Below are 25,741 nucleotides of genomic sequence, written 5' to 3'. Positions count from 1 at the left end.
GCAATCAAAGAGGTGCTGGAGTTCCCATCCAGTGAGGTTTATGTCCCTCACAACGTTTACAGGTGGGTTAGAATATATAAACGAATGATCAAACACTCCTCTTACATCTCCTATATATACAATATATGTGTGTGTGTATGTTTTTTATATATATATATAAAATTGATCTAGAGCAATTAAATTATAAGAGCAATTAAACGCAATGGAAGGCTGGAAATAAGATTTTCTTAAATTGTTTCTAATCAAAATGTTGTGAATATATTTTTTGTGAGTCTATCAAGAAGATTGTCGGAGTAAAGGGAAACTGCTTATACAAAACCTTCACCTCAACAAGATGAAATACAAACAAGTGAACAAGTGACAAATGATTCATAGCTTGAGGCGTAAACATGTTTGTTTCCTCTCACAGACAGTATATAACTCTGAAAGGCCAGAGGCAACAAGAACAGTCATGCTGTACTCACACACCGCTGTACTCACACACCGCTTTGCTCTTTTAAGTTTAGTGCCTATTTTTAGGCCTTTCCATCCCTGCTACCTGTCAATTCACCCTGTGTGAGCAGAGGTTTAAATCAACACTCCATTCCAAAATGGTTTCGCACATTAGTAACATCATGTGTGAACAAGTCCCCTCCTCACAAGCATTTGTTCAGTGGAATCTGTGGTAGTTTCCTGTATTCCAGGTTTCAAGACATACTACAGTATTGTATTAAAACCACAGGTCACAGTAAATTACTTTTATTTTATGGACTTTTCTGGGACATGACTGTCACGTTACCACTACATGACTAAGATGTTGCTGCACAGATAGTGCCATCTAGTGATGTATAATTGAACTGCTTCGTTTTATTTATAGAAGGGTTTTCCATGTTTCATAATAATAATTAAACAGGAAGTCTCCTCATTCTCTCCCTATGTCAATGTAGGAACCTGCTCTATGTCTACCCCCAAAGGCTGAACTTTGTCAACAGGCTTACATCAGCAAGAAACATCACCATCAAAATACAGTTTATGAGCGGAGAGGATCCAACCTGCTCTCTGCCGGTAAATGCTGCTGTTTTTAATCTGTGATCTCACAGCACTATTATAACAGTAAAATTGATTTGCCCTGATAATTCCACTAGATTTGCTCCTGGAAGTGTGTGCATTGCGTAATTTAATTATTATGTTAATAAATACATGCACTGAAGTTAAAGGATAGCTTCACATTTCATCAAGTCAGTTATAAAAAAAAATAGTCAGGTGTCCATATGAACAGTAAAAGGTTCTGCTTGCTGTAATTATTCCTCCTTTTCATACTTACAATTACGAGATCCCCTCCTCATGTGCTTTCAATGTAAGTGATTGGGAACAAAAACCACACTCCTCTTTTTGTGCAAATGTATTCAATGGTTTATCTGAAGTTTATCTTGTACCTTTTAACTTGTGTTTCTCCCCTCTGTCCATTCTCAGGTAATTTTTGGGAAATCAAGTGGCCCTGAGTTTTTACAGGCAGTCTACACGCCTGTTACCTATCATAACAAGCAAGTACACATTATTTAGTTACATTATACTGTTTGTGATAGCTTATTTCTTTTATATGTACAGTCTGAGTAACTCTGTCTTATTGTCTCTTCCTGACTCTATATCGCACACTGGCTTGTGGTTTCCCCTGTTTTCTCATTTCTCCCCCTCCATCCTTGTCTTCACCCATCCCTCTTTTCCGCTGTGTGGCTTCCTTTGTTACTCTCTATTTTTCTATCTTCAGGTCACCAGACTTCTATGAGGAAGTGAAGATGGCTCTTCCAGCGCGTCTGACAGAGAGACATCACTTGCTGTTCACCTTCTACCAAATCAGCTGCCAGCAGAAACAGAACCAAAGCGGCAGCTGTGAGACGCTCATTGGATACTCTGTGAGATTTTGTCCTTTTCTACCCTACCATATTTCTAAATGCACACACAGAAAGTGCTAGCATGCTAATATTAGCATTTACCTTCGAAACACTGCTGTGCCTAATTACATCCTAGACATCCTGGATTACATAGCTGGAGACTTTTCTTAAAACACAGAAGCAAAAAAATAATACTTGTAAGCAAACCCATAGATAAAACAACAAATGCATATTAATTAGTGTAATAATAATTAAATAATACATTTTCTTTTTTTCTAAACTGACTACAGTTTGTAGAACGTTAAAGTCACAAATGTATTGTTAACTTTTCATCTAGTGGCTACCCATGGTGAATAATGACCGACTGCAGACTGGTCAGTTCTGTCTGCCCATCATCTTGGATCGACTACCTGTCAACTATTCCCTGCACACGCCTGAGGTATACACATCTATTATATATATATATATATATATATATGCAAAAAATCTAAAATTGTTCTTAGAAGGCTATAGACATTAAAGACTGAACACAGAAATGGAAGACACACAGTTATTGTTCCTATGTCTTTGTTGTGTAGAAACTTCCTCCTCAGAACCCTCCGGTCAAGTGGATGGAAAGTCACAAAGGACTTTTCAACCTCGAGGTCCAGGCTGTGTCATCTGTACACACACAGGTGTGTAGTGCTTGCACACACAAACACAAACACAAACACAAACACAATAACAGGTCTTTTTTGCTTACCCTCTGTTTTTCTTTTAGTCTGTTTTGCACATATGTAATCTGAACATCAATGTGCACACAGGTAACACAACAAGTGTCTGCTCTGCTGTAGTAAGACATCTACCCTGCAGCATTACATGCACTTCTTATCTCTTTGCTTTTCCCAGTACCACACTTTAACAAATCGTCCCTTTTTTTCTGTACCAGGACAACCACCTGGAGCGTTTCTTCACCCTCTGCCATGCCCTGGAGGGAGGAGCTACATTCCCGCTGCGGGTCAGGGAGGAGAAGATTCAAGAAAACAAGCTGGAGCATGAGCTGAAGCTCAGCATCATCTCCCTGTCTTCCTCTCGTTTAGAGCCTCTGGTCCTCTTCCTCCATCTGGTGCTGGATAAACTCTTCACCCTCATCATGCAACCCATGGTTATCGCTGGCCAGACCGGTGAGGAGTTAGCTTGACTCAAACAACTGAGTGAAGTCACTGTTGCTGCAGAGCAGTGGCACCTCACACATTTTGGGAAATTCCTAGTTGTTACACATGCTGCTGAGTTTTTTTTTATTAGTCAAATGCTTATTTAAGAAGCAAGGATGTCAAACATCTCCTTGCTCTAGCTTCTCCATTGTGAAGATTTTCTGCTTTTCTCTGTTTTGTATCACTGAACATTGAGTTTCTTACTGTTGGTTGGACCAAACAAGACATTTGAAGATTTCACCGTGGGCTCTGGAAACTTCTGAGACATTTTACTGACTAAATAATCAACAGATTAATCAATAATTAAAATAGGATTTATTTACAGCCCTAATTACACACCACTGTGGTACAAATTTGCAGACTGAAAATGTGAATGATTGAGAGCAAGACAATTAACTGTTAAAATCTTCTCGATTTAATGACAAGTTTTCTGTTGATTAGCTACTAGAGTAATCAACTAATCATTTTAGCACTAATTGACTATTTATAATACACAGCTTAATGTCATTCAGTTTTTAAGACCAAGGAATGATAGCGTTTTATTTGTCATGATAATATTCTATCTCATTTGGTAATTGAGATTATAGCTCTAACATTTTTGCTTGCATGTTTATGTCTGTGCCCTACAGCCAACCTGGCTCAGATAGCCTTCGAATCAGTGGTGTCTATTGTCAACAGTCTTCATAACAGTCAGGAGCTGATCAGGGACCAGCAGGGTAGGAACAGCCTCTTGGCGACCTACCTTTACTGGGTGTTTCGTCTGCCTGATCCCCCTCGAGACATGCAGAATGCAGGTACTGACACAATATTTAATGAAGTATGAATTTGCTTACTTTTCCTTCTGATTGTCATTTTTCCTTTGATTGTATTTGCGTGGACTATTTTATGAATTAAGAATTGGTCTTTTTTGTGTGTTCATGGACCTGTGTTCAGATTCATGTAGTTTACCATCGGCAGAGAGCCGTTACAGCACCATGGGTCGGGCTACAGCATCCGCAGTCGGCTCTATGCTTCTCCAATCCAGAATCCGCAGCAGCAGCAACCCTGACATCCCTGCTCCACCCGCCTCTGCTGATGATGCTGAGGTCAAAAACATCCTCTCTGCCAAGGTACAGAGGGTTTCCCCAAACAAAATCTCTCTGTAAGAGCAGTCACCCCACCTTACAAAATATTAATTTGCATTGAATTAAAAAATGTTTAAGTGTCACATAAATAAATCTCCGTTTATGAAGTTCCTAGCTCCTGAAGGAGACTGCTACATAATATCCATGTACACTTAGAGGGAAATTGGCATTGATTTAAAAAAGTGTGTGATATACACCTTTGCAAAAGTTTCCCAAATTTTTGCTGAAATTCCATATTTCACTAGGCCAATGTGTGGTTTTATACATCACACACACACACACACACACACACACACACACACACACACACACACACACACACACACACACACACACACACACACACAGTATGTACATATCCCAGCATGCTTACACATACACATTTGCTACACAGTCATTTGCTACTCATCCCCACAGTACATTAGGTATTCTAATAGGCCACTAGATGCCCACTCTAATGAATGCATCCATCACGTTCAATGTAATGGAACCTGTGTGTTTCTGTCTCCAGGGCCACAACAACCCAGGCAGTCGCATGTCCACCATTGTGGATTTAAACAACTTCCAGAACTCCACAGGAAGCACCAGGCCCTCCAACAGAAAGGTAAAAAGCTCCCATCATGGTATGTGAGATATTACGCTGCAGGTTCCTGATTAAAGTTTGGAGCACCTTTTTATAGACATTTGCATATTAATTAGAAATTATTAGATAATAACTGATGTATTCTACAAATATCCAACTAAGACTCATTCATAATATTTTAGCAGTAATGCACAGTGAGGTATCCCAATATGATTAATTGAGCAGGAGATAGAGGCAAAGAATGCCATGACATGAAGCATCAGTCAGTTTAACCCTTAGTGAGTTTATCCTCTAATGTAGCTATTAATAAAGCATAAAACGTCTGTGCTGTAGTCCAATATAGCAGAGTTGTAGCAGAGAACTGGTTGTGATCTTAATACTAGATGTTTGAGAAGTTCATCAATATATTTCGTCTAATTAAGTATTTTGTGGTTGTAGAATAATATGATAATATATTCTATTTCAGGATGGATTTAACCTGTATTGCTTAAACAAGTTTTGTTTATATTCATATGTGGACACACAACATTAACCTAGACATAATTAAATGAAATGATGATATATCTGTAGCATACCTGGTTATGTTAAATTTATATTAGTAATCGTTGAAGGACATTAGAAAAAAACTCTTGTCTTAGAGATTTCTCAGAATTCTTCTTCTTACTGTTTAGATTATGAATGCATTTAACAGTACTCAGACTTTAGACATCCTCCACTGCACAGTTTAATACGAAGAGCTTTCTGCCACCAGTTCCCTCTGGTTACCACAGGGTGGGAGTGTGACATTGAGAACTCGGTATTGTGGTTGTTTGGGTTTTTTTCCTGTTCAAAGCTCAGCCAGTATTTCTTTTTTGTCAGTTAAGTATTTATTAACATCTTTTAATACACATTCAATCAGATAGTCTTTATACAATATTCATTTTACAATAATACAAAATACATCCAAGAACAACAACAACACACACAAAGAACAAAAAGAAAAAGAAAAAACCCTAAACAACTAAACCTCAGTAACAAAGACAGTCAAAAACATTTACCCTTAAAACAGCACCTCTTGTAATTGAATCAGCTCTATAATTTCCTCAAACACCTTTTTATTGCAGTAGGCCTTTAATACATTATATAAGAGGAAGTGATCCCATACCTAGCAAAATTTCCCTTTGCCATTGTTCAGTCTAGCTATTCAACACTGACACTATGTAGTATTCAAAGGAAGCAGTCTCTGTCATAAGTTTAGTCCATTCCGTGAGTTGTGGCTTGTTTGCATTCTTCCAATTGTGCAAAATAAGTCTTGGCTCAGCCAGTATTGCTAATAAATTCATATTGATATTCATTGTAATACTTGCAGGTGCTCTATTAAAGAAAATATGCTTTATTCCATTAGCTACCAAAGGGAGACTGTTTTTCACCACAGTTTGTGTATTTTCTCTCTTACAGCAGTTTCATGAGGAGTTGGCCCTGCAGATGGTCGTCAGCACCGGGGTCTGCAGAGAGAATGCATACAAATATGCCTGGTTCTTCTTTGAGCTGCTGGTCAGTGTGCTTTTTCTGTTTATTTACAGAGCATGGTTCTTTGATTTACACTTAGCTCTAAGACAAAAAGTAAGGACTGCTTAGGGTGTTAATGATAAATGGATTAAGTTATAAAAATGACTCGCACAAAACAATACATGACCTCATGGCCACACACCATAAAAGATAAATTATGGTTTTATTATGTGGTGAACAAAAGGGCATTTTGAAATCACTGTAGTCTGTAATTTATCAAGCCGCTTCACAATTCATCACTCTTTTGGAGTTTTGGAAGTGTATCATCACTCACATTCACTCCCATCCCTTCACTTCATCTCACGTATTTATCTCTCATCCTTCAATAACTTCACGAGAGGATGCTCACTAAAATTAATAAAAGGCTCCTTTTTAATTTGAATGAAAAATGAGGTTAGAAGGTGATGATAAATCATGAAACGCTGCTCATTTATTATCAGATCACCGTTTTTGTCCAATCAGCTTTTCATCGGTCAGGTTACTTGACAAATTATTGATTTACATGCACATTCATTACTTTTGCTTTCAATTAACATGGATTTCAATGGCTTTCCCTCTATTTGTTTACATCTGATGATTCACATTTGTTACGTGTGTGCTGATGTGTAATTGCTCAAACAGGTGAAAAGCATGGCTCAGCATGTGTCTCATCTCGACAAGCACAGTGTCCCTCGGAGAAACCACTTCTCTGACAGATTTAAAGATGACATCACCACCATTGTCTCTGTGGTTACAGCTGAGATTGGGACCATCCTTGTCAAACAACAAAAGGTAGGGAATATGACGATGATGATGATGACGACGACGACAATAAACACAAATTTAAATTAAATTAAAATGACAAAACTCTTCAAGGCGCTTGTGTACCTTCTGTTGTCCTGGGTTGGTTAGAGGCAGTTTCAGATTCAGTTTACATGTTAGTGTTCTCCAAACAACAGGGAGTTAAAAGTGCTAATTATATTTGCCTCTGTGCTATCGAAAGCTCAGCTTTCACAGCTAGATGCTTGGCAAGAGCCACTCAGTGCAGCTTACTGATTGCTTTTTGTGGATTGTTGTTTTTTTTAGGAAGTAGAGCAAGCAGAGAAAGTCAACATCAGCCTGGCCTTCTTCCTCTACGACCTGCTGTCTCTCATGGACCGAGGATTTGTCTTTCAGCTGGTGAAAAACTACTGCAACCAGGTAGTTTAACACTAATTACAAACCAAAACGATGTGTCTTTAAATACATGAATTCAGTCAATGGGAACTATTTTACTTTTGATTCTGAAAGAAGATGAGACTGTTTCCAAGACGTTTTATTTTCACTGTCTCTATATGTTTTTAAGTATTATCATGTATTGATTGATTTTTGTTGTTGTTGCTCTATTTCCCTTGTAGATGTCAGCTAAGTGTGTGTCAATGCCAACATTGATCAGCATGCGTCTGGAGTTCCTGCGAATTCTGTGCAGTCACGAGCACTACCTCAACCTGAGCCTCTTCTTCAGCAGTCCTGCCTCCGCTCCTGCCTCACCATGTCCATCTATCTCCTCACAGGTCTGCCCACTTGTCAGTCAAAACTTGCAGGCATTCAGGTGTTTCATCATTGACAGTAAATACAACAATCTGATAAAGTGACATCCGTAGCAAGTCAAGTTCATTTATACAGCCCTAAAGGAAGCGCTTTGTCTCTATCCTTAGACCCCCTCGGTTTAGATGAGGAGTATCATCACAGCTGCAATAAGTGAGCAGTGTAAATGTTTGGTGCCGTATGGTTTTACACTTGCCATTTAAGAGAAAACATCTAGGAAAATACAAAGAAGTGCTAAGGATAATTAAAAAGTGGAGTTTGGGGAGTCATTAGATAGAGTAGATGATATTAGATGGGATTCAGTTTAAAAAGAGCTGTTTGAAAAGTACCTTTGCATTAAATTAATCTTACCCGTATTCTGTTCCTGTGCCTCTCATTGTGTCTGTCACGCCTTCATTTCATCTCTACATTCAGAGTTCCAGCTCATGTAGTTTCCAGGAGCAGCAGAGGATCTTGGGGCTGTTTGAGCTTTCTCAGGAATTCAAGCAGAAGCACTACCTCACCGGTCTGCTGCTTACAGAGCTCAGTGCCGCCCTAGACATGGAGTCAGAGGGGTATGCAAACATAGACACCTTTAAGTTGTTACCTCCTCATTACCTTGTTATTACAAAGCTATTCTATCCAAAGTTATATCCATTTCATCCATGACAATCTCAGACTTACAAACATGCGTATTTGCTCACACATATTCTGAATAATTGCTTTGATATGGACACATTCTAATAAATGAAACCACAACCAAATATGCCAAAAGATGTGTATAACCTCTGTAAGTACTTGAATCCTGTATACTTGTAATGTCATTGGTAGAATCAATAAAGCTTTTATGTGTGTTCACAGGGGAAAGGTCCAGAGAAAGGCCATCAATGCCATCTACAGCCTGCTGTGTTCCCATGATCTCGACCATCGCTGTATTAAACCTGAGGTCAGAGCCAAGGTGGCTGCTCTCTACCTCTCTCTGGTGGGGATTATCATTGACTCCACCAACTATCTGGACTTCACTGGTATATACACATACACACAAGCGCTCTGAGACATAGATTGCATACATGCTCAATCAATTACATGCACATGGGGGGGGGGATGGGTGCCTTACTCAAGTGCACCTTGGCAGTGCCCAGGAGATGACCTGGAATCTCTCCAGCTACTAGTCCACACTCTGTACTTCGCTCCGTATGGGGACTTGAACCAGCGACCCAACCCAAATCTCTACGGGCTGAGCTACTGCCACCCCAAAGACCACAACATTGTGCGCATAGTTGTGTACAAACTCACCCACCCTTAAGAGTTGGTGATACAGTCTACTTGCTGCCTCTTAGAGAAGCCTATTGTATTTACACTATAGAAACAGTGCAATTGGACCATTCCCCCTGAAGAACTCAGTTTATCAGTTTCCTCTAATTATCAATGTATCATACCCACTATTTTGTGACTTTAATCAAGTTTTATTTCATCTACCAGTTTCTTAACTATATATTTGTTATGTATTGTGTGGTATGTAGTAATTCATCAAGTATGTGTTAGTGCTTAATTCCTAAGTCTATTTCACCTGTAAAAAAAACTCAGTAGTGTCAAAAGTTGTGCACAGAAGGGGCTGTAATTTAATCATGTAAGCTCCAGTCCTCTCTTCTAAGCATATTTGACCCGTGTTTGTCTCCGTAGTTTCTGACACGCGCGGCGGGAAAAACAAGACGGGCGTACCTGAGGATGACCTTGAAAATGTCCCACCCATCAATCAGTCTGTTGCCATGGCGATTGCAGGCAACCCCTTCAACACGCTGGGACGGAATGTTCTCGTTTCCATGGCATCCATGGTAAAATGCTGAAATAATTTCTTAACGTTGAGAAGAGAACTGATTGTAGTATGCTTTTTATTATTTTTCAAAGTTCAAAAGTGCGTGTGTGTGCGCGATTGTATGTGAGTATTCTGCCTCCCAACAGGTGAGCTGCACTAAGGTAGATTGATGAGCTGTCAGAGCCACACACACACACTGCGGAAGATGGTTTATGGGAAGGCATTGCCATCATAAGTGAAAAGGGCCGTCCTCCCTGACAAACACATCCATCAAGTGTAGCTACAGCAACAACATAGGCACTAAAACTAAACGCTGCCATCCTCTCTCTCTTTCTCTGCTTCTTTCCAAGAGATGAATCAGTCCCTTGTATGTTGTTACATGAAATACTGTTGTGGAAAAACTGATTTTCACATAACTGAGTCATCGGCCTGGTATCCATCACTAATCCAAACATGGCGCTTGTTCCACATTTTCAGGCAGTTTCTCTTCAAACAGTGTTAGCAACAGAAATGTGTTTTCAAATGGAGCATATTTTCAAATAAGCAAGTGATGTTTTTGATCATGTGCTACAAATATTTGACGTTGGTTCTGGTGAGCTTCACTCAGTTCCGCTGTGTAACAGAGACCTGGAAACCAGGTTCTAGGTGGGACACCTAGAGCACCAGGAGGTTAATAGCTACATTTATCAAAGCTGCCACACAGTGAAGTAGCAGTAGCCCTCTATAGTAGCGATTCATCATCACACGAATGAAGGTAAATTAATCTGTAGTAGATTTAACGCCTATTAAGATGGGGAAGAGAACCATACTTCACTAAAGCCAGTGTGGAAAGAAGTTTCCAGCCATGTTTGTGGTTAAGAGAAGCTTGTGAATGATATACTGTTAGTTTGTTTGATACACTTGTTATACACTGTATGATATGTATGATTCAACGGGTAGAGCAGGAGACCACCACTGACAGTGTTATGGATGTGTTTCTTAGTGAGGGTCAGCTACAGTATAATAGAAATATATGAATTTGTTGTGCTGCAAGCATTTTGGATCAAAGCATTTCCCTCACTGATCGGTTATGCGATAATATACATTAAAGCTTTAGTGCGTAACTTTTTGATATTAATGAACGTCCCTTACATTCAAGCCATTGCCAAAGGAGTTGCTACAAAGCTAATTAAGACTATCCGCTCTCAGTATGGCTATGATCAGAAGATTGTGTCGTCCGGTGACTTTCCCGCGCAGAAATTCGAGTGAAGATAATGACCTCTTCTGAAGAGTCCATCATGTTTTTTTAATCCTCAGTGCCCACCTTGCATACTAGCAACTCCGTGGAGGAGGGGTGGGGGGCGCATGCGCCATCATAGAAGGCTGTATCATGTGGACGCGCCGACAGTGTTGTTGTCATTACTTAGAATTCCTCATGGGGGCGACAGAAACTACGCACTATAGCTTTAAAAACCATTTAAAGATAAGTTTACACAGAATTATTATTTTTTTAACCTCTGAATACAGTGGAATCCCGTTGCATCACTTTTATTTCTTTTGTGGTAGGTAATTTCTCGATCTGGGTGCACATACAGCAGATGCATGTATGGACATTTGTGTGTATGTTTCTGAGTAAGTGCCGGTGCTCTTTGTCTTCAGTGAACGCTACATTATACTGTATCATACTATGTCTGTCTCTCTCCTCTCCTCTTCCTAGCAAGGTAAATCTGTAGCCACCCTGGCAGCAGACACCAGTCGCCACCTGTTGGTGTGTTTCCTGTGGGTGATGAAGAACGCGGATAGGAGTCTGATTCAGCGCTGGACTATAGAAATGCCTTCCTCGCTGCTCAACAAGCTGCTGGAGCTCCTCACTATCTGTGTGTCCTGCTTTGAGTATGGGGTCAGTTTGCTCATTTATCGACTTGTTTTGCAGCAGTCATTTAAATTAATTTTATGTTTATATAAATACAGATGGAAACTTTGCATCAGGGATGGCATGTATTTATTTATCATACAGAACTTAAGTATAACTTAAGTATAAGTATCTACTACAAAATATTAAAACTGTATGCACTTTTTTGTACCTGGTGAATATGTGTTTATAGGGTAAGCAGAGCGGTGACAAAGTGAGCACTCAGGCCCTACAGAAATCTCAGCAGGCCAAGCTGCAGCTGGAGGAAGCCCTGCTGAGAGGAATGGGAGCCCGTGGGGAGATGATGAAACGAGTTGGAGGTAATTTATCTCCTTGCACTATAAGGAATACCTATTGGAGTTGCTTTTCTGTCAAATTTAGATCTGCATTTTCTGCAATATTTCAAAGTTTTGAACTGGAACTACCTCCAAAACTAGTGAACACTCAGATTTTCAGAATGTTATCAATATTTTATAAATGTGCGGTCAGCAAGTAACTGTAAGAACCAATTTCATGTCACACACACTATGCTTAGGTTAGCATGTTAGTCAGGAGTTTTGAACACTTATGTCTGCTATTTTTTTAAGCAGCATTTCAAATATGGATGTACCCTGGTGTATAAGGAGACCAAGTAAATGTTTGATTATTGTGAAAATAAAATACAGCTCGAATTGTTAAAAAAAAATTGCAATTGTTTTTACACAACTCATCTAATTTAATTGTTGCACAGCAATGCACATTTTGCCATAAAACAATGTTAATTCATTGATTCCTATGATACAGTTTAGTATATAATCTGTATTCAAGTAAACATGCATGATCGTTTTTTTACCAGCTGTTTTCTTGAAATGATTAGCTGCTTTTAAATCCCTAACAGGAATGGATAGGACTATTGGTCAGAGAGAGAACCTACGATGGAGGAAAGACCTCACTCAGTGGAGACAGACCAACGACAGACAGGATAAGTAGGTTATAACTTGCATGTCTGCTGTCCTATTTTCAAAATTTCCCCTCTTGCTTTCTTGATTTCTCAGTATCTGTCTGTTTCTCTGCCTTTCTTGTTGTGCTTTCCTTTCCTCTCTAAACATCTGTCTTACTCTTACCATGTTCCATCAGGACTAAAGCAGAGTTAGACCAAGAGGCTCTGATCAGTGGAAACTTAGCCACAGAGACTAACCTTATAGTGCTGGACCTGCTGGAAACCATTGTACAGGTCAGAACACTCAAACCTGCACCCATGCAATATCTCAACACTGTACACTATCTACAGAAGATAAACAAATGAAAAATGTAAAGGGAGTCCATTGGCAATTTGGCATTTGGTATTAGATTGCCCTATATTGTATGGTTTTCTCAATATTTTGCATTTGCAGAGGGATCCGAGAGTCAACAAGAGATTATCTTTCATCACTTAGCCCTATTAAAAATCTGTTAATTTGTATGCATAATTGAAATACAAACAAAGTTACTGATTAGGTATTGAGTAAACCCTGATCAGTTTTCTTGAGAACAGCTTGAAAACATTAAGACTGTCCAAACCAGAGTGTGGTGTCACTTAGTGAATGACCATAAAACAGTAAAAAAACAGGTTGCATACAAAAGTAAGTGTTTTAAATCGCTGTGGATGACATAACGACCATAACAAATGAGTTGAGCACACATGTGGCACAGTCTTTCAGTCTTAGCTTGAAACATAAGACTGAATATTGAACCTCTGTTGTGAAGTTCACTTGTGCTTCCCAGTGTAACCACAGGTGTTTGTCTCATATGATTTGGTAATTTTTTCATTTCTCCTGTCCAGGCAGTGCCATTGGCTGAGTGTAAAGACAGCATGGTTGGTGGGGTATTAAAGGTGTTACTTCACTCTCTCACCTGCAACCAGAGTACCACTTTCCTCTCTCACACCTTCAGCACACTCAGAGCTCTTGTTGTCAAGGTACTTTTATTATGGCGTGTGTGTGTGTGTGTGTGTGCTTGGTTGAATTCAAGAAGAGGTGTTTGTGTTGGTGTGTTTACATGAAACACTATCTGTGTCTAAGTTTAATGTTCTGTAATTTGCTTGTTGGGGTGGCAGACTGCTGATACAAGCCATAATTATTTATGTATATATGCGTGCATGTGTCTGTGTATACCTGGTTTAATTTCTCTGTATGCATGTGCAGTTTGGGGACCTGTTGTTTGAGGAAGAGGCAGAGCAGTGTGCGGACCTGTGCCAGAAGGTGCTTCAGTACTGCAGCAGCCCTGTCGATGAGAACAGGAGCCAGGCCTGTGCCACCCTTTACCTCATCATGAGATACAGCTACAGCAATGCCAGTGTAAGGACACGCACACAAAAGATGATCCTGTGTATATTTTCCAGTGGGTTGTAAGGATGCACACACACACATAGAAACACACAAAGCAAATGTCAGTCGTGTGTTACCTTCCTGTCAGATAAAACCTTATTTAACATCTGAGCTTGCAGAAGAAATTGCATTTACGTCAGATCAAATTTAATTTAAGTGCACATATGAGCTCAGAATTGCATATGATACATGTTCTCATGAACACACATAGAAGCGGGGAGTCACACACATCTTAGCCTATCTTCTCCACTTTCCACTCTCCCGCTCGGCTTTGATGTCTTTTCCGTGTCTATTTTGAGCGTGCCGCAGAAAGTTTCTGCTGAAGGATGTGTCTCTTGAGTAGAGAGCAGAGAGATATGTCACTGTCTGCCTTCCCATGTTACTACCCCTCTTTAACTAATGACAGCCAGACCTCTGTGAATGTGTGTGTATGTGTGTGTTTCAGTACATAATATGTGTGCATGTGTAAGTATATGTGCTTTAAGGGCAGGGAGAAAGTGTGAAAGGGGTGGAAAGGAGGAAATCACGATAGAGATAGAGGAGTGTTTTTGCCAGAGGTGAATGGAGGGAAATAAAAAAGAGACATATCTGAAGGAAGGAAGGTATCTTCTATCTAACTGTTGTTGCAGTCGATATTTCCTGTGTTTACAGTCTGTACACTTTAATGAAATGTACATACACTCACACAAACAGTATCTACAGTTTAAAGAGTATTTCCCATCTGCGTTTTATAGCCTATGTTTGTTTATGTGGTGTATACAGAGGGAGCTGTGATCTGAATTAGTGTAGCAGCCATATGACTCATTCATACAGAACTTACCCTCCACTTCTTCCTTTGTTTATGTTTTCATCCCTTCATCTGTCTGTCACAAACACTTTAATAAATAGAGAAAATACCAGGCTTTTTTTTCAGAAATGGAACAAATCACTAAAAGCAGATACCTGTGGTTAAATCTTGTCCAGTTATGAAACGGTTGTAAAGAAAGCCAGCGAGAAAAGGAGAGAGAAAGACACAGAGGGTTGTGTGTTGACTTAAGCTATCACACACACACACACACACACACACACACACACACACACTGAGTTACCAGGGGCAGTGATGGGTGGTTAGGCTCTGGCTCCATGCTCAGTTGAACAGAATGGGGCCGTAGAGATGATCCATGGGTGATTATGTCTCTGCTAATGGGAGATCATTTCCCGCTTAGCTGGTCATGCTGGAGATAGATGGGACTTCCCAGATACACGAGCACACTCACTCTCACACATGCACAGAGTCCTCGCTGCAGAGGATGGAGGGGTGTTTGTCAGGCCTGTTATCTTGGACAGGTAGTGTGAAGGATGGAGAAACATGGAAACGGAGGGGGCAAGGGACAAACAAAAAGAGAGAACAGCAATACAGCTTAGCAATGTTAGTATTGCTTTTTATCCTTTTTCAATTGCATAATAACACCTGTTGCAGCTTTCTTATTTTGTGTGCTGTCAAATGGTGATAATTAAAATGAGCATGGCAAAAGCAAAGTGTTTCCAAAGACACCGTATTGCATGACTTGGAAAAGATTTGGAAATTTTGTTCCATACAATGAAGTATGCAGATGGGTTTTTCTGTCTTTTATGTGTACACATACTGACATAAAGTCTTTGACACTCATCACACTGTTTTTATTCCATATATGATACAAGCTTTTGTTTGGATGTATTGATGTTTTTAGCAAGAGTCATCACAGGTATGTTCTGCTACCCTACTGATATGTCTCAAAAAAAAGAGTAATTCATTATTTAGAGTGATAAGTCCTGCATTTATTTACTAATATTAGGATAAGACAACAACTGATAGAATGAGAGTAGTAGTAGTAGTAGTAGAAGGAAAAGCAGTAGTAATATCTGTGTGTATGTTATGCCTGTTGCCTACAACAGTGTTATATTGGGCCATAAGAATAAAAAGTATTATTATTATCATAATGTATATTATAGGCCATTTTTAAAGACTATCATGAAATTTGAAGCACATATGGTACTTTGGAACTGACCAACAATCATAATGGCCTGTCTCTGATAAAAATACATGTCCTGGGCAAGTTTTATGGTCTCTAAGTAATTTCGAGGGAAAATGTAGTCAGACAGAAGAAGGAATGTTAGTATTCTTGCAAACTGCAGTTGTCTGTTATGTGTTATTGTGTCTTGCCTAGCCATTGAATATATATATATATATATATATATATATATATAAAATTCTATAGCTTTCAGGGGAGGCATCAAAAGAAATTTTAATTTGGGAGTCTGCAGAAATCCATATTCAAATACAATTTAGCCTTGCTAGGCTTCAGATTCACATACAAAATGTGCACTTTTGTCTTATCGTAGGATAAACACTGCAAAAGGTTTAACACTCACTGTGGTCCCCGCTGTATTTGTCAGAACTTCTCAAGAGTGAAGATGCAGGTCACCATGTCTCTGGCCTCGCTGGTGGGCAAGTCCTCAGACTTCCAGGAGGAATACTTACGATGCTCACTGCGCACCATCCTGGCCTACGCAGAGGAGGACACTGAGATGCAGAACACTCAGCTGCCCTCACAGGTATAACATACTACTGTATCACATTGCTGATATTTTTGATCGGATTGTAGCCTCATGCTTGCCTCTTGTGTTTGTGTGTACTTTCAGGTGGATGAGCTTCTAAGAAACCTTAACAGTATTTTGTCAGACACAGTGAAGATGAGGGAGTTCCAGGAAGATCCTGAGATGCTCATGGACCTTATGTACAGGTGAGAAACCCCATTGTCACATGTGAAAGGCTGTCCCTTTGTCTCTCTCTATTTTCAGTGTCTTACTCTCTGCTCTCTTCTCTCTTTTTCTCATCACCCTGTGGCTTCTCTCTATGTTGTACTGCTGGTTCCTATTTCTTTGTGGTCTGGGCTGTTTTGTCTCTATTTGGTACCCTCACTATGGTAACCATGTGGTAGCAGTTTAGTCTTCTGATCTGGCTTTGTGTATATGCAAATGCAAACAGTGTGTGTGTGTGTGTTTGTGTGTTTGTGTGTGTGTGTATATGTGTATATGTTTGTGTGTTTGTGAGAGAGAGCATCAATGGGACAAAGAGAGCATACATGTGCTGTGTGTTGATTTAGGCACTTTACCTCAACATGCTCTAATGTCACCTACATGTGTCATTTATCATGTACCTTTCCGTTTGGGTTTTGGTCCCAGTCATCTGGTGAGTGTTTAACGGCTGCACAGAATGACCTGTTAGCTTTAGACACTTACCTAGACTCACCCCAACATTCACCTCCAAGCTCCCGAACACACAGGTCATTGATGCACAAGACATTTGGTCTCCAGATGCTTGAATTCATTTGTATAGTATAGTGACTCACCTGCTTTATAAATCAATTCATTCAATGTTTCAGATTTATTCCCATGCTGTTAGGCTAATTATTATTCATGCATTCCATGAACAGGAACACATTTTCCATATTTTTTTTATGCCCATAAAAACACTAAAGAACCCAAATACTTTCATGGCTGCCACACTCACTCTCATGCACACATTTTGTTTTTAGATATTCACTCTTTATATGTCAACATATATTTATTTTAGGGATGAACAATTAATAGTTTTCAAATCAAAATCGCGATTATGCAATTGTGAAGACCGCGATTAATCGAATGTGCAATATTTAGTTGAATGTTTGGTGTAACATTTGGTATAAAAAAAAATGTTCTTCCTCTTTTCATTATTATATTTACTGTTTTTTCATAAGATACATGCTGGAATAATGTTACATATCACAGATGTCAATGTTCCATGCTTATTAAAAGAAAAACACTTATTGCTGGCAATTCATATCTATGTATGTTCTCATCCTTGCATAGGCATATAGAGCTGTTTTGATGGTGTCTCATGTTTTAATGCTCCATGACATGTTTTATCTGTTACACAGTGAATATTGAACTTTAGCTAAACATAAAAAATAATTATCGCAAATTGAATCATAATCACAATATCTGGCAGAAAAATCGCAATTAGATTAGATTTTTGCCCTAATTTATTCCTATCCTGTAGGAATATACTGTTGCGGGTGACATCGTGAATTCTGTGGGGTGCAACACACAATCATTATAAATTCTAAAACGGGCTATTTGAAGAACTGTTTATATCAAAAAGTGAAAGTGGAAGCTGAATGGTTCAAATTCTTGTTATTCGTTTAGCTTAAATGAAGTTGTAGCGGAAGTGTAGCTGAAAGTTTTTTTTTTACTCACCTACTTCCATTTGCAGTAAAGAATATTGATATTGCTGACCTTTTTTGTGTTGTCCATACACAGTGTGTTTAGTCATGATTATTAATGTGCATTTATATGTTTTATTCACATTACAAATACATTAAGCTTTTGTTGTAGTTGAGACTATTGTCTTTTTCTCTCTGCCTGTGCCAAAATACATCAACATACAGTAAATGTAGTCACCAATACAACATCACTGCAGCACTTGCAAACAGACAAAAGTGTTTTAATTTATTTTGGATGGTTATTGTGCAGTTTGTCTGTGTTCTAAGTCTCTCATGTATGTTGTACTGTATGTATTGTCTGTTTCTATGCTGCCTTCTTGGCCAAGTCTGTCTTCAAAAAGAGATGTTAATTTCAATGAGACCTGGTTAAATAAAGGGAAGAATAGAATTAAAAAAACAGCAACCATACCCTCTTTCTCCTCCCCGCCTCAGGATAGCAAAGGGCTACCAGACGTCTCCTGACCTCCGTCTGACTTGGCTGCAGAACATGGCAGAGAAGCACAACAACAGGAAGTGTTACACTGAGTCGGCTATGTGTCTGGTCCACGCTGCTGCCCTGGTGGCCGAATATCTCAGCATGCTGGAAGATCACAAGTACCTGCCTGTTGGCAGCGTCACCTTCCAGGTACAAAACCCAGATATACACACCAAATTAATGAGGAAATAATCATAAAAACATGTCTACACTGAAAAAAGGAACAGTTACAGCCACACAAAATAAGCATTCAGAATCTGTTTGTTGTGACTGTTGGTTGTTTTGCTGAACGGATGCAAACTCTCCCCTGCACAATAAACCATATCACACATCTCCCCACAGATTCTTTCCAAATTTGGCTGTGTGTGTCCAGAGGGGGGAGCTGTACACTCATAACGTCAACATATAAATATGGTCCCCTGGTAGCACTGCTTAACACAACGCCTTTGAAGTTGAAGGGGGGAAAAAATGCAAATGTGCTCCTGTGGGAACATGTGAACAGACTGTTCCCCTGAACTGAAAACAAACAGTTATAGCAGTAACTATGATGATGGTGTTGTCGATGAGCTGTGTCACACACTTGATCTCTGTGGCGTTTTGGTACAAGACACTCTAACCCACAGCAGTCAGCAAGTCATTGATTGGATGGTCATCAAATTAGTTCTATTTCCTATTGTAGGACATCTTCTTTTAAAGTCAGCCATGTAATTGATTATTTGATTAAGAGGGCTAATTGATTGATTGGCTGACTGTTTTTCTCCTAAGAACATCTCCCCCAATGTGCTGGAGGAGTCGGCGGTGTCAGATGACATCCTGTCCCCGGATGAGGACGGAGTGTGTTCAGGACGCTACTTCACAGAGAGCGGCCTGGTGGGATTGCTCGAGCAGGCTGCTGAGCTTTTCAGCAATGTAAGACAATATATGATATTTATGTTTAGTGTTAACATAGAAACCTTCAGCTGCATGCTAAATCCATACTACATACTAATTCTTATATATATATATATATATATATTTCCTATTCTATATATATTTTAGATAAGGCATTAGAGTTGACCAAGTGTTGCACAGAACAAGCTTGTTTAATGCAGTAACTATCAATATAATACTTAACAGTAACCAGAGTTACAGGATGTAGTATGGAATTGGGATACAGTTAATGTTAGCATTGATTCGTTAATCATAAATATTAGGGTAGCCATGCCATATGTTACACTGCTAAGCCAACCTGGGCTCGTAGGACAAAGAAAAACCGCTACTAAAGGCTAACCTAGCTTGTAATATTAATGGTATTGGTCTCCTCTCCCTGTGTGATGAATTCAACGTGAAAATGAGACCTGTGCTTGCCTGGATGAGTGTATACTTTTCTACCTAAGAGGGGTTGTGCTGTGTTAAACTGACTCACCCAGCCGCTGTTTCAGTTCACTTGACGAAGGATGGCGGCTGGCTTCGGGGACCACGGTGTCAGGACTCCGCGAGCCCGCTCTCCCTTTTGTAGTTCAGGTTTTAAAAGGTGTATTTACAAAAAGTCGTGTTGTGGGGAAAACAAAACAGTCTTTCAAATAGTGTCTTTCTTTCAACATGTGGTTTGCAGCTCTGGTGTGTCTTGCCGTTTGAAGCCTCCAGCTTCTCCTCTTTTCTTCCTGAATAAATCCCTCAATGAATCTCCCACACACCTGCAATGGCTGGGTTTAATCAGATCAACAACACCACACCCCCTCATGTGACGTGATAGTCTGACCCTTATCAAAACTAACCGCATAAACTTCCTGAAAGACCTCTACCCATAGAACATTTGTTTTTATATACTGTATGTGGTCATACTAACCAGCAGTGATGGCTGTCTCATCAGGGTGGTCTCTACGAGGCAGTGAATGAGGTCTACAAGATCATCATACCAGCCCTAGAGGCTCACAGAGATTTCAGGAAACTGGCATCCACTCATGAAAAATTACAGAGAGCCTTTGATAACATCATTCAGAAGGTAATAACTATATGGCACTGTTGGGGCTGCTTTATTTATTCAAATATGGTTAAAGTAGAAATGAGAGAAATAGTAAGATACCGTAATAGATCATGTAGAAATATATTTTACAGGATGGAAAAGCATTTCCTTATTCAGTATTTCTTAAAGACATATACTATAATCTACTGTTCCTTTAGAATGATTTTGGATAACTAACATCCTTGAAAAGGACAATTAACATTATTGTTGTGCTCAACAATAAGATTTTTTTTCAGATGGTTTACAGACAAATACATTTTTAAACTAAACTCTTCAAAGTGTTATTTACAATAAAGACCCCATAAAAGGTTATTAACATAATGAGAAAGAATATGTTACTGATATAATACCAATTAGAGAGTGATATAAAATCTGCTCTTCGTTGCCCTGCAGGGTCATAAGAGGATGTTTGGAACCTATTTCCGGGTGGGTTTTTATGGAGCCAAGTTCGGCGACCTGGACGAACGGGAATTCATTTACAAGGAGCCAGCAATCACACATCTGCCTGAGATATCACACAGGCTGGAGGTGTGTGTGTGTGTGTGTGTGTGTGTGTGTGTGTGTGTGTGTGTGTGTGTGTGTGTGTGTGTGTGTGTGTGTGTGTGTGTGTGTGTGTGTGTGTGTGTGTGTGTGTGTGTGCTGATATGCATGTTGTGAATTAATGTGTAATTGAGGTGGAGTGAAAAGGTGGTGCCTGGCTGGACTGGTAGAATCTGATAATGACTGAGAGACTTTGAGTTGAACAGAATGACTGAAGGCAAGATGTACAATCAACCATCTGTTTTTAGTAAGTTTTTAGAAAAGCTGAGAAAATTGGGCAAAGGAGAAATAATATTATGAAGTATACAGAAATTTCAGCCTCACCTTAATCAAATAAGTCAATGAATCAATTTATTTAATGCTTTTGAGTAATATTGTATTCTTAAATGAAAAGCTTTACATGGCAATAGAATAGAAAATACTTAATTGTTTACTTTTTATGTGTGCAAAAAGGCAGAAATTAACCAAAGACATATGTATGATATTTGAATTAAACTCATGACAGACTATATTATGAACAATACTGTATACTAACTACACAATTTCCCCCACTCCTAGAACTTCTACATTCAGTGTTTTGGAGACGCATTGGTGATGATCAAGGACTCTACACCAGTGGACAGAAAACAACTCAACCCCAGCAAGGTAGGTGACGGTAGTGTCACACCACTGATTGCCCCTACATGTTACAACAATATTAATGATCCCTCTGGTTAAATTTAGCAAACTTTGCATTACCAAAGAGTAATGTTATGCTACTAATAACATTTGATGAATAAGAAAATAGTACATTCTGGTTATTTTTTATTAAACACAAAACCAAGTTACTGTTAAGAGTATGTTTAGTAGTAGGTATAAAGCAGAAGCATATTCAACAAATGCCTAGACATGTAATGTATCATCTTAAATACAGGTGCAGTGTAACTTAAAGTAGACATGCACACATTTAGATGTATGCAGAAACAAACACCTGTAATACAAAAAAAAATTGACTGTGTGCAAGGGGTATTTTCATTTTTGTCTCGCTTTGTGGCATATATTGAAAAACTGTCAGTAAACAGTAAACTATCATACCTCTCCAGGCATATATCCAGATCACTTATGTGGAGCCCTTTTTCGATGACTATGAGATGAAAGACCGGCTGACAAACTTTGAGAAGAACTTCAACCTGAGGCGCTTCATGTACACCACGCCCTTCACCAAGAGCGGGCGGCCGCGGGGGGAACTCTACGAGCAGTACAAGAGGAAGACCATCCTCACCACCATGCATGCCTTCCCCTACGTCAAGACTCGCATCAACGTCATCCAGAAAGAGGAGGTAAGTGTCAAATTCGTGGTGTAGAACATCTAGCAGTTTTTAAGACATTTTGGTGATTGCAGCAATGAATTTGTACAATATTACCTCTCTTGTTTCCAGTTTGACCTGACTCCTATTGAGGTGGCCATAGAGGACATGCAGAAGAAGACTAGAGAGCTAGCAGTTGCCACACATAGAGAACAGCCTGATGCTAAAATGTTGCAGATGCTGCTACAAGGCTCTGTGGGAGCCACTGTTAACCAGGTACGAGCATTGCAAATTTTTTGTGAAGGCACTGCTTCTATTTTACACTACCGTCTGTCTGCTCCTATTTAAGCTAAAATGATCACTTACTTCATGCTTAACCAAATGATGGCGGTTCTCCCAAAATGATTACTCTTTGTATCATACATAGCCCTTTTGTCCCCTGAGTGTTCCTTCTTAATGTGCAGGGGAAAATAAACCAGAATAATTTACCTCTATTTATCTTATCACATTGACAGTTTCCATTGTAGTCACAGAGTGCAGGTGGGAGACATGACAGTGATCATCAAAGCCTTCACCCCATCCACAACCCTAATCCTTCCTTTGCTTTTCCCCTGATTTAGTTAAAACGTCAATTCATGGCCCTTCTTTCCTTTCATGTCCCTGCTGCACGGCATGCTGAACCGGAGGTCTCTTTGATCTGATAGCTTCCAGGTCCTGCCAGCCTGGTGAATGTTGGAGTAATGATGAAGCTAGCTACAGCGTCTCCACTCCCTCCCCCTATGCTTTATCTTCCAGCGTCTAATCTGACAGGTCCCTCGCTTCGACCTGATGGTTGTATACATAACGCTAATGCTCAGCAGCTCCGTAAACATATAACTCTTGACTGTAATCAGCACAGGAGGCTGGGTTTCTGTGTGTGGGTCCGCAGCTCAGACCAAAGACTGAGGCCCAGGCCCAATGCGTTTATGATGCTAATCAGAGCTGTTTAACAATGCCTGTCGTGATACAGGCACTGTGCGAGCGTGCTGTGGTTTTATGATGAATATAAGTAAGGATAACAAGATCTCATACCGGGCAAATGGGAGCCAACTGGTGGGTGTATGAGGGTTAGCGGTGACATTAGCCATGCAGGAGGCTAATCATGGCTCCTTCTCTGATGTGATATCTTCCTCATGTTCTAGTTCAGCATCACGTGTATGCATTAGGCATTCAGTTAGGAAGTAATTTCCCCCTGTCTGAATGAGGGGCATTCTCATCCCTCCTTTGTTCATACAGTCTCAAACGCTTCCTCTCTTTCCTTCCTCCACTTTGTTTTTGCTTTCTCTTTCTTTGTCTCTCTAACTCTGTCTCTTTGTTTTTGTCCCTCTCCCCCTTTCCCGTCCTCTGTTATTAGGGCCCATTGGAGGTAGCCCAGGTCTTCCTGAATGAGATCCCAGCGGACCCGAAGCTCTTCCGTCACCACAATAAACTGCGCTTGTGTTTCAAAGAGTTTATAATGAGGTAAGATACGATCAAAGAAACACCACCTAGTGACTACACACTGCACTAAAGTCATGCAAAAGTGAGGAAAAACACCAGAGAAATCCAAAAAGAAATTCCATGGTGACCAACTATTTAATTTCTGCTTTCCCTTATTGTTACCAGAGGCTGGCACTGGCTCAGTAGATGGAAGTATAGAACTATTCTTCAAAGCGATTTCTGAGTGGAAAATTCAGTATCTTTGTAAGACATGACTTGAATGAGTGAAAGTCTTCTCCAGGATGCTCTATGTATACATCATTGCCGGTGTCAGTGTAGGAAGATAAAGAAAACCGTAGACAACTGTGACTGATGGAGACTGATATCCTGCTGTTTAGGCAGAGTGCCATTCAAGATGCAGAGATGGAAGTGATAATCGGCACTAAAATGCACACCAGATGATAGTTAGAGAAACCAAGCAGGTACAGTAGGAGGAGTGTGGAATAATATAACCAATTGTGACAGGGGATATTTTTTTCATTTCCCATATGACAGTGGAAAATATTTTTCCTCATAATATCACAGAGTGCTTTTTCTTCTTGAATTGCAAAGGTGTATTGTTCCCAAGAGTTTCATTACATTTTGAATATTCAGAAGATAATTTAAAACCACCCTACCCACAGCAATGTGTCTGAGGATATGATGATTTTGGAGACATGTGTCTTTTGCGCAGGCGTGTGTGCCGAATGTGTTCGTATGTGTGTGCTTTCATCTCATGGGCATTTGCAGTTTGCCTCCAAAAGATGGTTTTCATTTTCTAACCCTCATGTCAAATTCCAGCTGCCTTGATTGCTACAAGCAGGTTGGCAAATATTTACTGTCATTTCGTAAAGGTTTATTTTCTATCCTAAATCCAGGCAAGCTGGCGCTGGACCCTTTGTATGCCACTGTTCCAGTGGCGTTCTAAAAAATCCACTAAAGAAAACGGTTTTTTTTTTTTTAAAAAGAATTAAATATCTCTTCCATACAGTATGTCTCCCTGAGACATCAGGCCTCACACTCAAACATTTCACCTGCTGTGCAACTCATTACTGCTTTTAACTGCTTAATCATTAATGTTAAAAGATGCACTGTAATGTTCAGGGTAGGTCCACATGATATAGCTGCAGCAACATCACAATAGTAAGAATATCTTTTGATATAGTTATGTATCACAATATTGCAAATTTATGCAACATTTTTGCAAATTTGATGTTCTATTCAATGAACTGTGTTCTCCTTTTATGCATGATATTATATACATCTCTAATCACATGTGAAATTAAAACCTAATAACTTATTTTGTTGACTTTTAATTATGATTAGCCTGGAATCATTAATTTCGACAATTACATTTTGTTAAACTATGACACAGTTTTATATTGTCATGATACGATTCCACCTAAAATGGATCACCCAGCCCTAGTTCAGGGGCAGATAAACTTTAAAGTAAATCGCTATTAAGAAATCTGTTTGATTGTTAAAACACAATTTGGAAAAGACTAAGTTGTTTGGAGTTCTAACAAATGTTTTTTTTTTTTATTCAGGTATAAAAGGACATCATTCAAGTGATAAATTGAGATACAGTTTTCTAAAATAAAATAAAAAGTAAAAACAATTGTAAAAGCAAAGCAAAAAACAACAAGTATGCAGCAACCAACACCCCTTCAAGAAAAACTGTATTAAATTCAAGAGGAAAGTCCTCTACTGCACTTCTCTTTTGAAAAATGAAAGTCAAT

At 39.4% G+C, this 25,741-nt stretch overlaps 1 protein-coding gene across 2 annotated transcripts in view; it reads left to right on the top strand.

Moving 5' to 3' along the window:
* The window catches only part of dock8 (dedicator of cytokinesis 8), a 62,376-nt gene that overhangs the window by 32,824 nt on the left and 3,811 nt on the right, over positions 1-25,741 (top strand). For both annotated transcript variants that reach the window (XM_035991917.1, XM_035991920.1), the window contains 33 exons: positions 1-62; positions 927-1,044; positions 1,453-1,523; positions 1,748-1,892; positions 2,209-2,310; positions 2,450-2,545; positions 2,800-3,034; positions 3,694-3,858; positions 3,998-4,173; positions 4,700-4,792; positions 6,209-6,304; positions 6,941-7,090; positions 7,385-7,498; positions 7,696-7,851; positions 8,300-8,439; positions 8,726-8,889; positions 9,548-9,699; positions 11,377-11,559; positions 11,765-11,891; positions 12,449-12,536; positions 12,688-12,784; positions 13,373-13,507; positions 13,734-13,886; positions 16,332-16,490; positions 16,578-16,678; positions 18,632-18,824; positions 19,440-19,583; positions 20,527-20,658; positions 21,073-21,207; positions 21,778-21,864; positions 22,302-22,538; positions 22,638-22,781; positions 23,899-24,005. The exon at positions 1-62 is cut by the window's left edge and continues 104 nt beyond it. In XM_035991917.1, coding sequence (XP_035847810.1) covers positions 1-62; positions 927-1,044; positions 1,453-1,523; positions 1,748-1,892; positions 2,209-2,310; positions 2,450-2,545; positions 2,800-3,034; positions 3,694-3,858; positions 3,998-4,173; positions 4,700-4,792; positions 6,209-6,304; positions 6,941-7,090; positions 7,385-7,498; positions 7,696-7,851; positions 8,300-8,439; positions 8,726-8,889; positions 9,548-9,699; positions 11,377-11,559; positions 11,765-11,891; positions 12,449-12,536; positions 12,688-12,784; positions 13,373-13,507; positions 13,734-13,886; positions 16,332-16,490; positions 16,578-16,678; positions 18,632-18,824; positions 19,440-19,583; positions 20,527-20,658; positions 21,073-21,207; positions 21,778-21,864; positions 22,302-22,538; positions 22,638-22,781; positions 23,899-24,005 — 4,457 coding nt within the window. The remainder of the gene's footprint in view (positions 63-926; positions 1,045-1,452; positions 1,524-1,747; positions 1,893-2,208; positions 2,311-2,449; positions 2,546-2,799; positions 3,035-3,693; positions 3,859-3,997; positions 4,174-4,699; positions 4,793-6,208; positions 6,305-6,940; positions 7,091-7,384; positions 7,499-7,695; positions 7,852-8,299; positions 8,440-8,725; positions 8,890-9,547; positions 9,700-11,376; positions 11,560-11,764; positions 11,892-12,448; positions 12,537-12,687; positions 12,785-13,372; positions 13,508-13,733; positions 13,887-16,331; positions 16,491-16,577; positions 16,679-18,631; positions 18,825-19,439; positions 19,584-20,526; positions 20,659-21,072; positions 21,208-21,777; positions 21,865-22,301; positions 22,539-22,637; positions 22,782-23,898; positions 24,006-25,741) is intronic.

This window comes from Sander lucioperca, chromosome 2 (genome assembly GCF_008315115.2).
Source record: "Sander lucioperca isolate FBNREF2018 chromosome 2, SLUC_FBN_1.2, whole genome shotgun sequence".
NCBI lineage: Eukaryota > Metazoa > Chordata > Actinopteri > Perciformes > Percidae > Sander > Sander lucioperca.
Note: the sequence above shows the minus strand (reverse complement) of the source record. Positions and strands in the feature narration are given on the sequence as shown.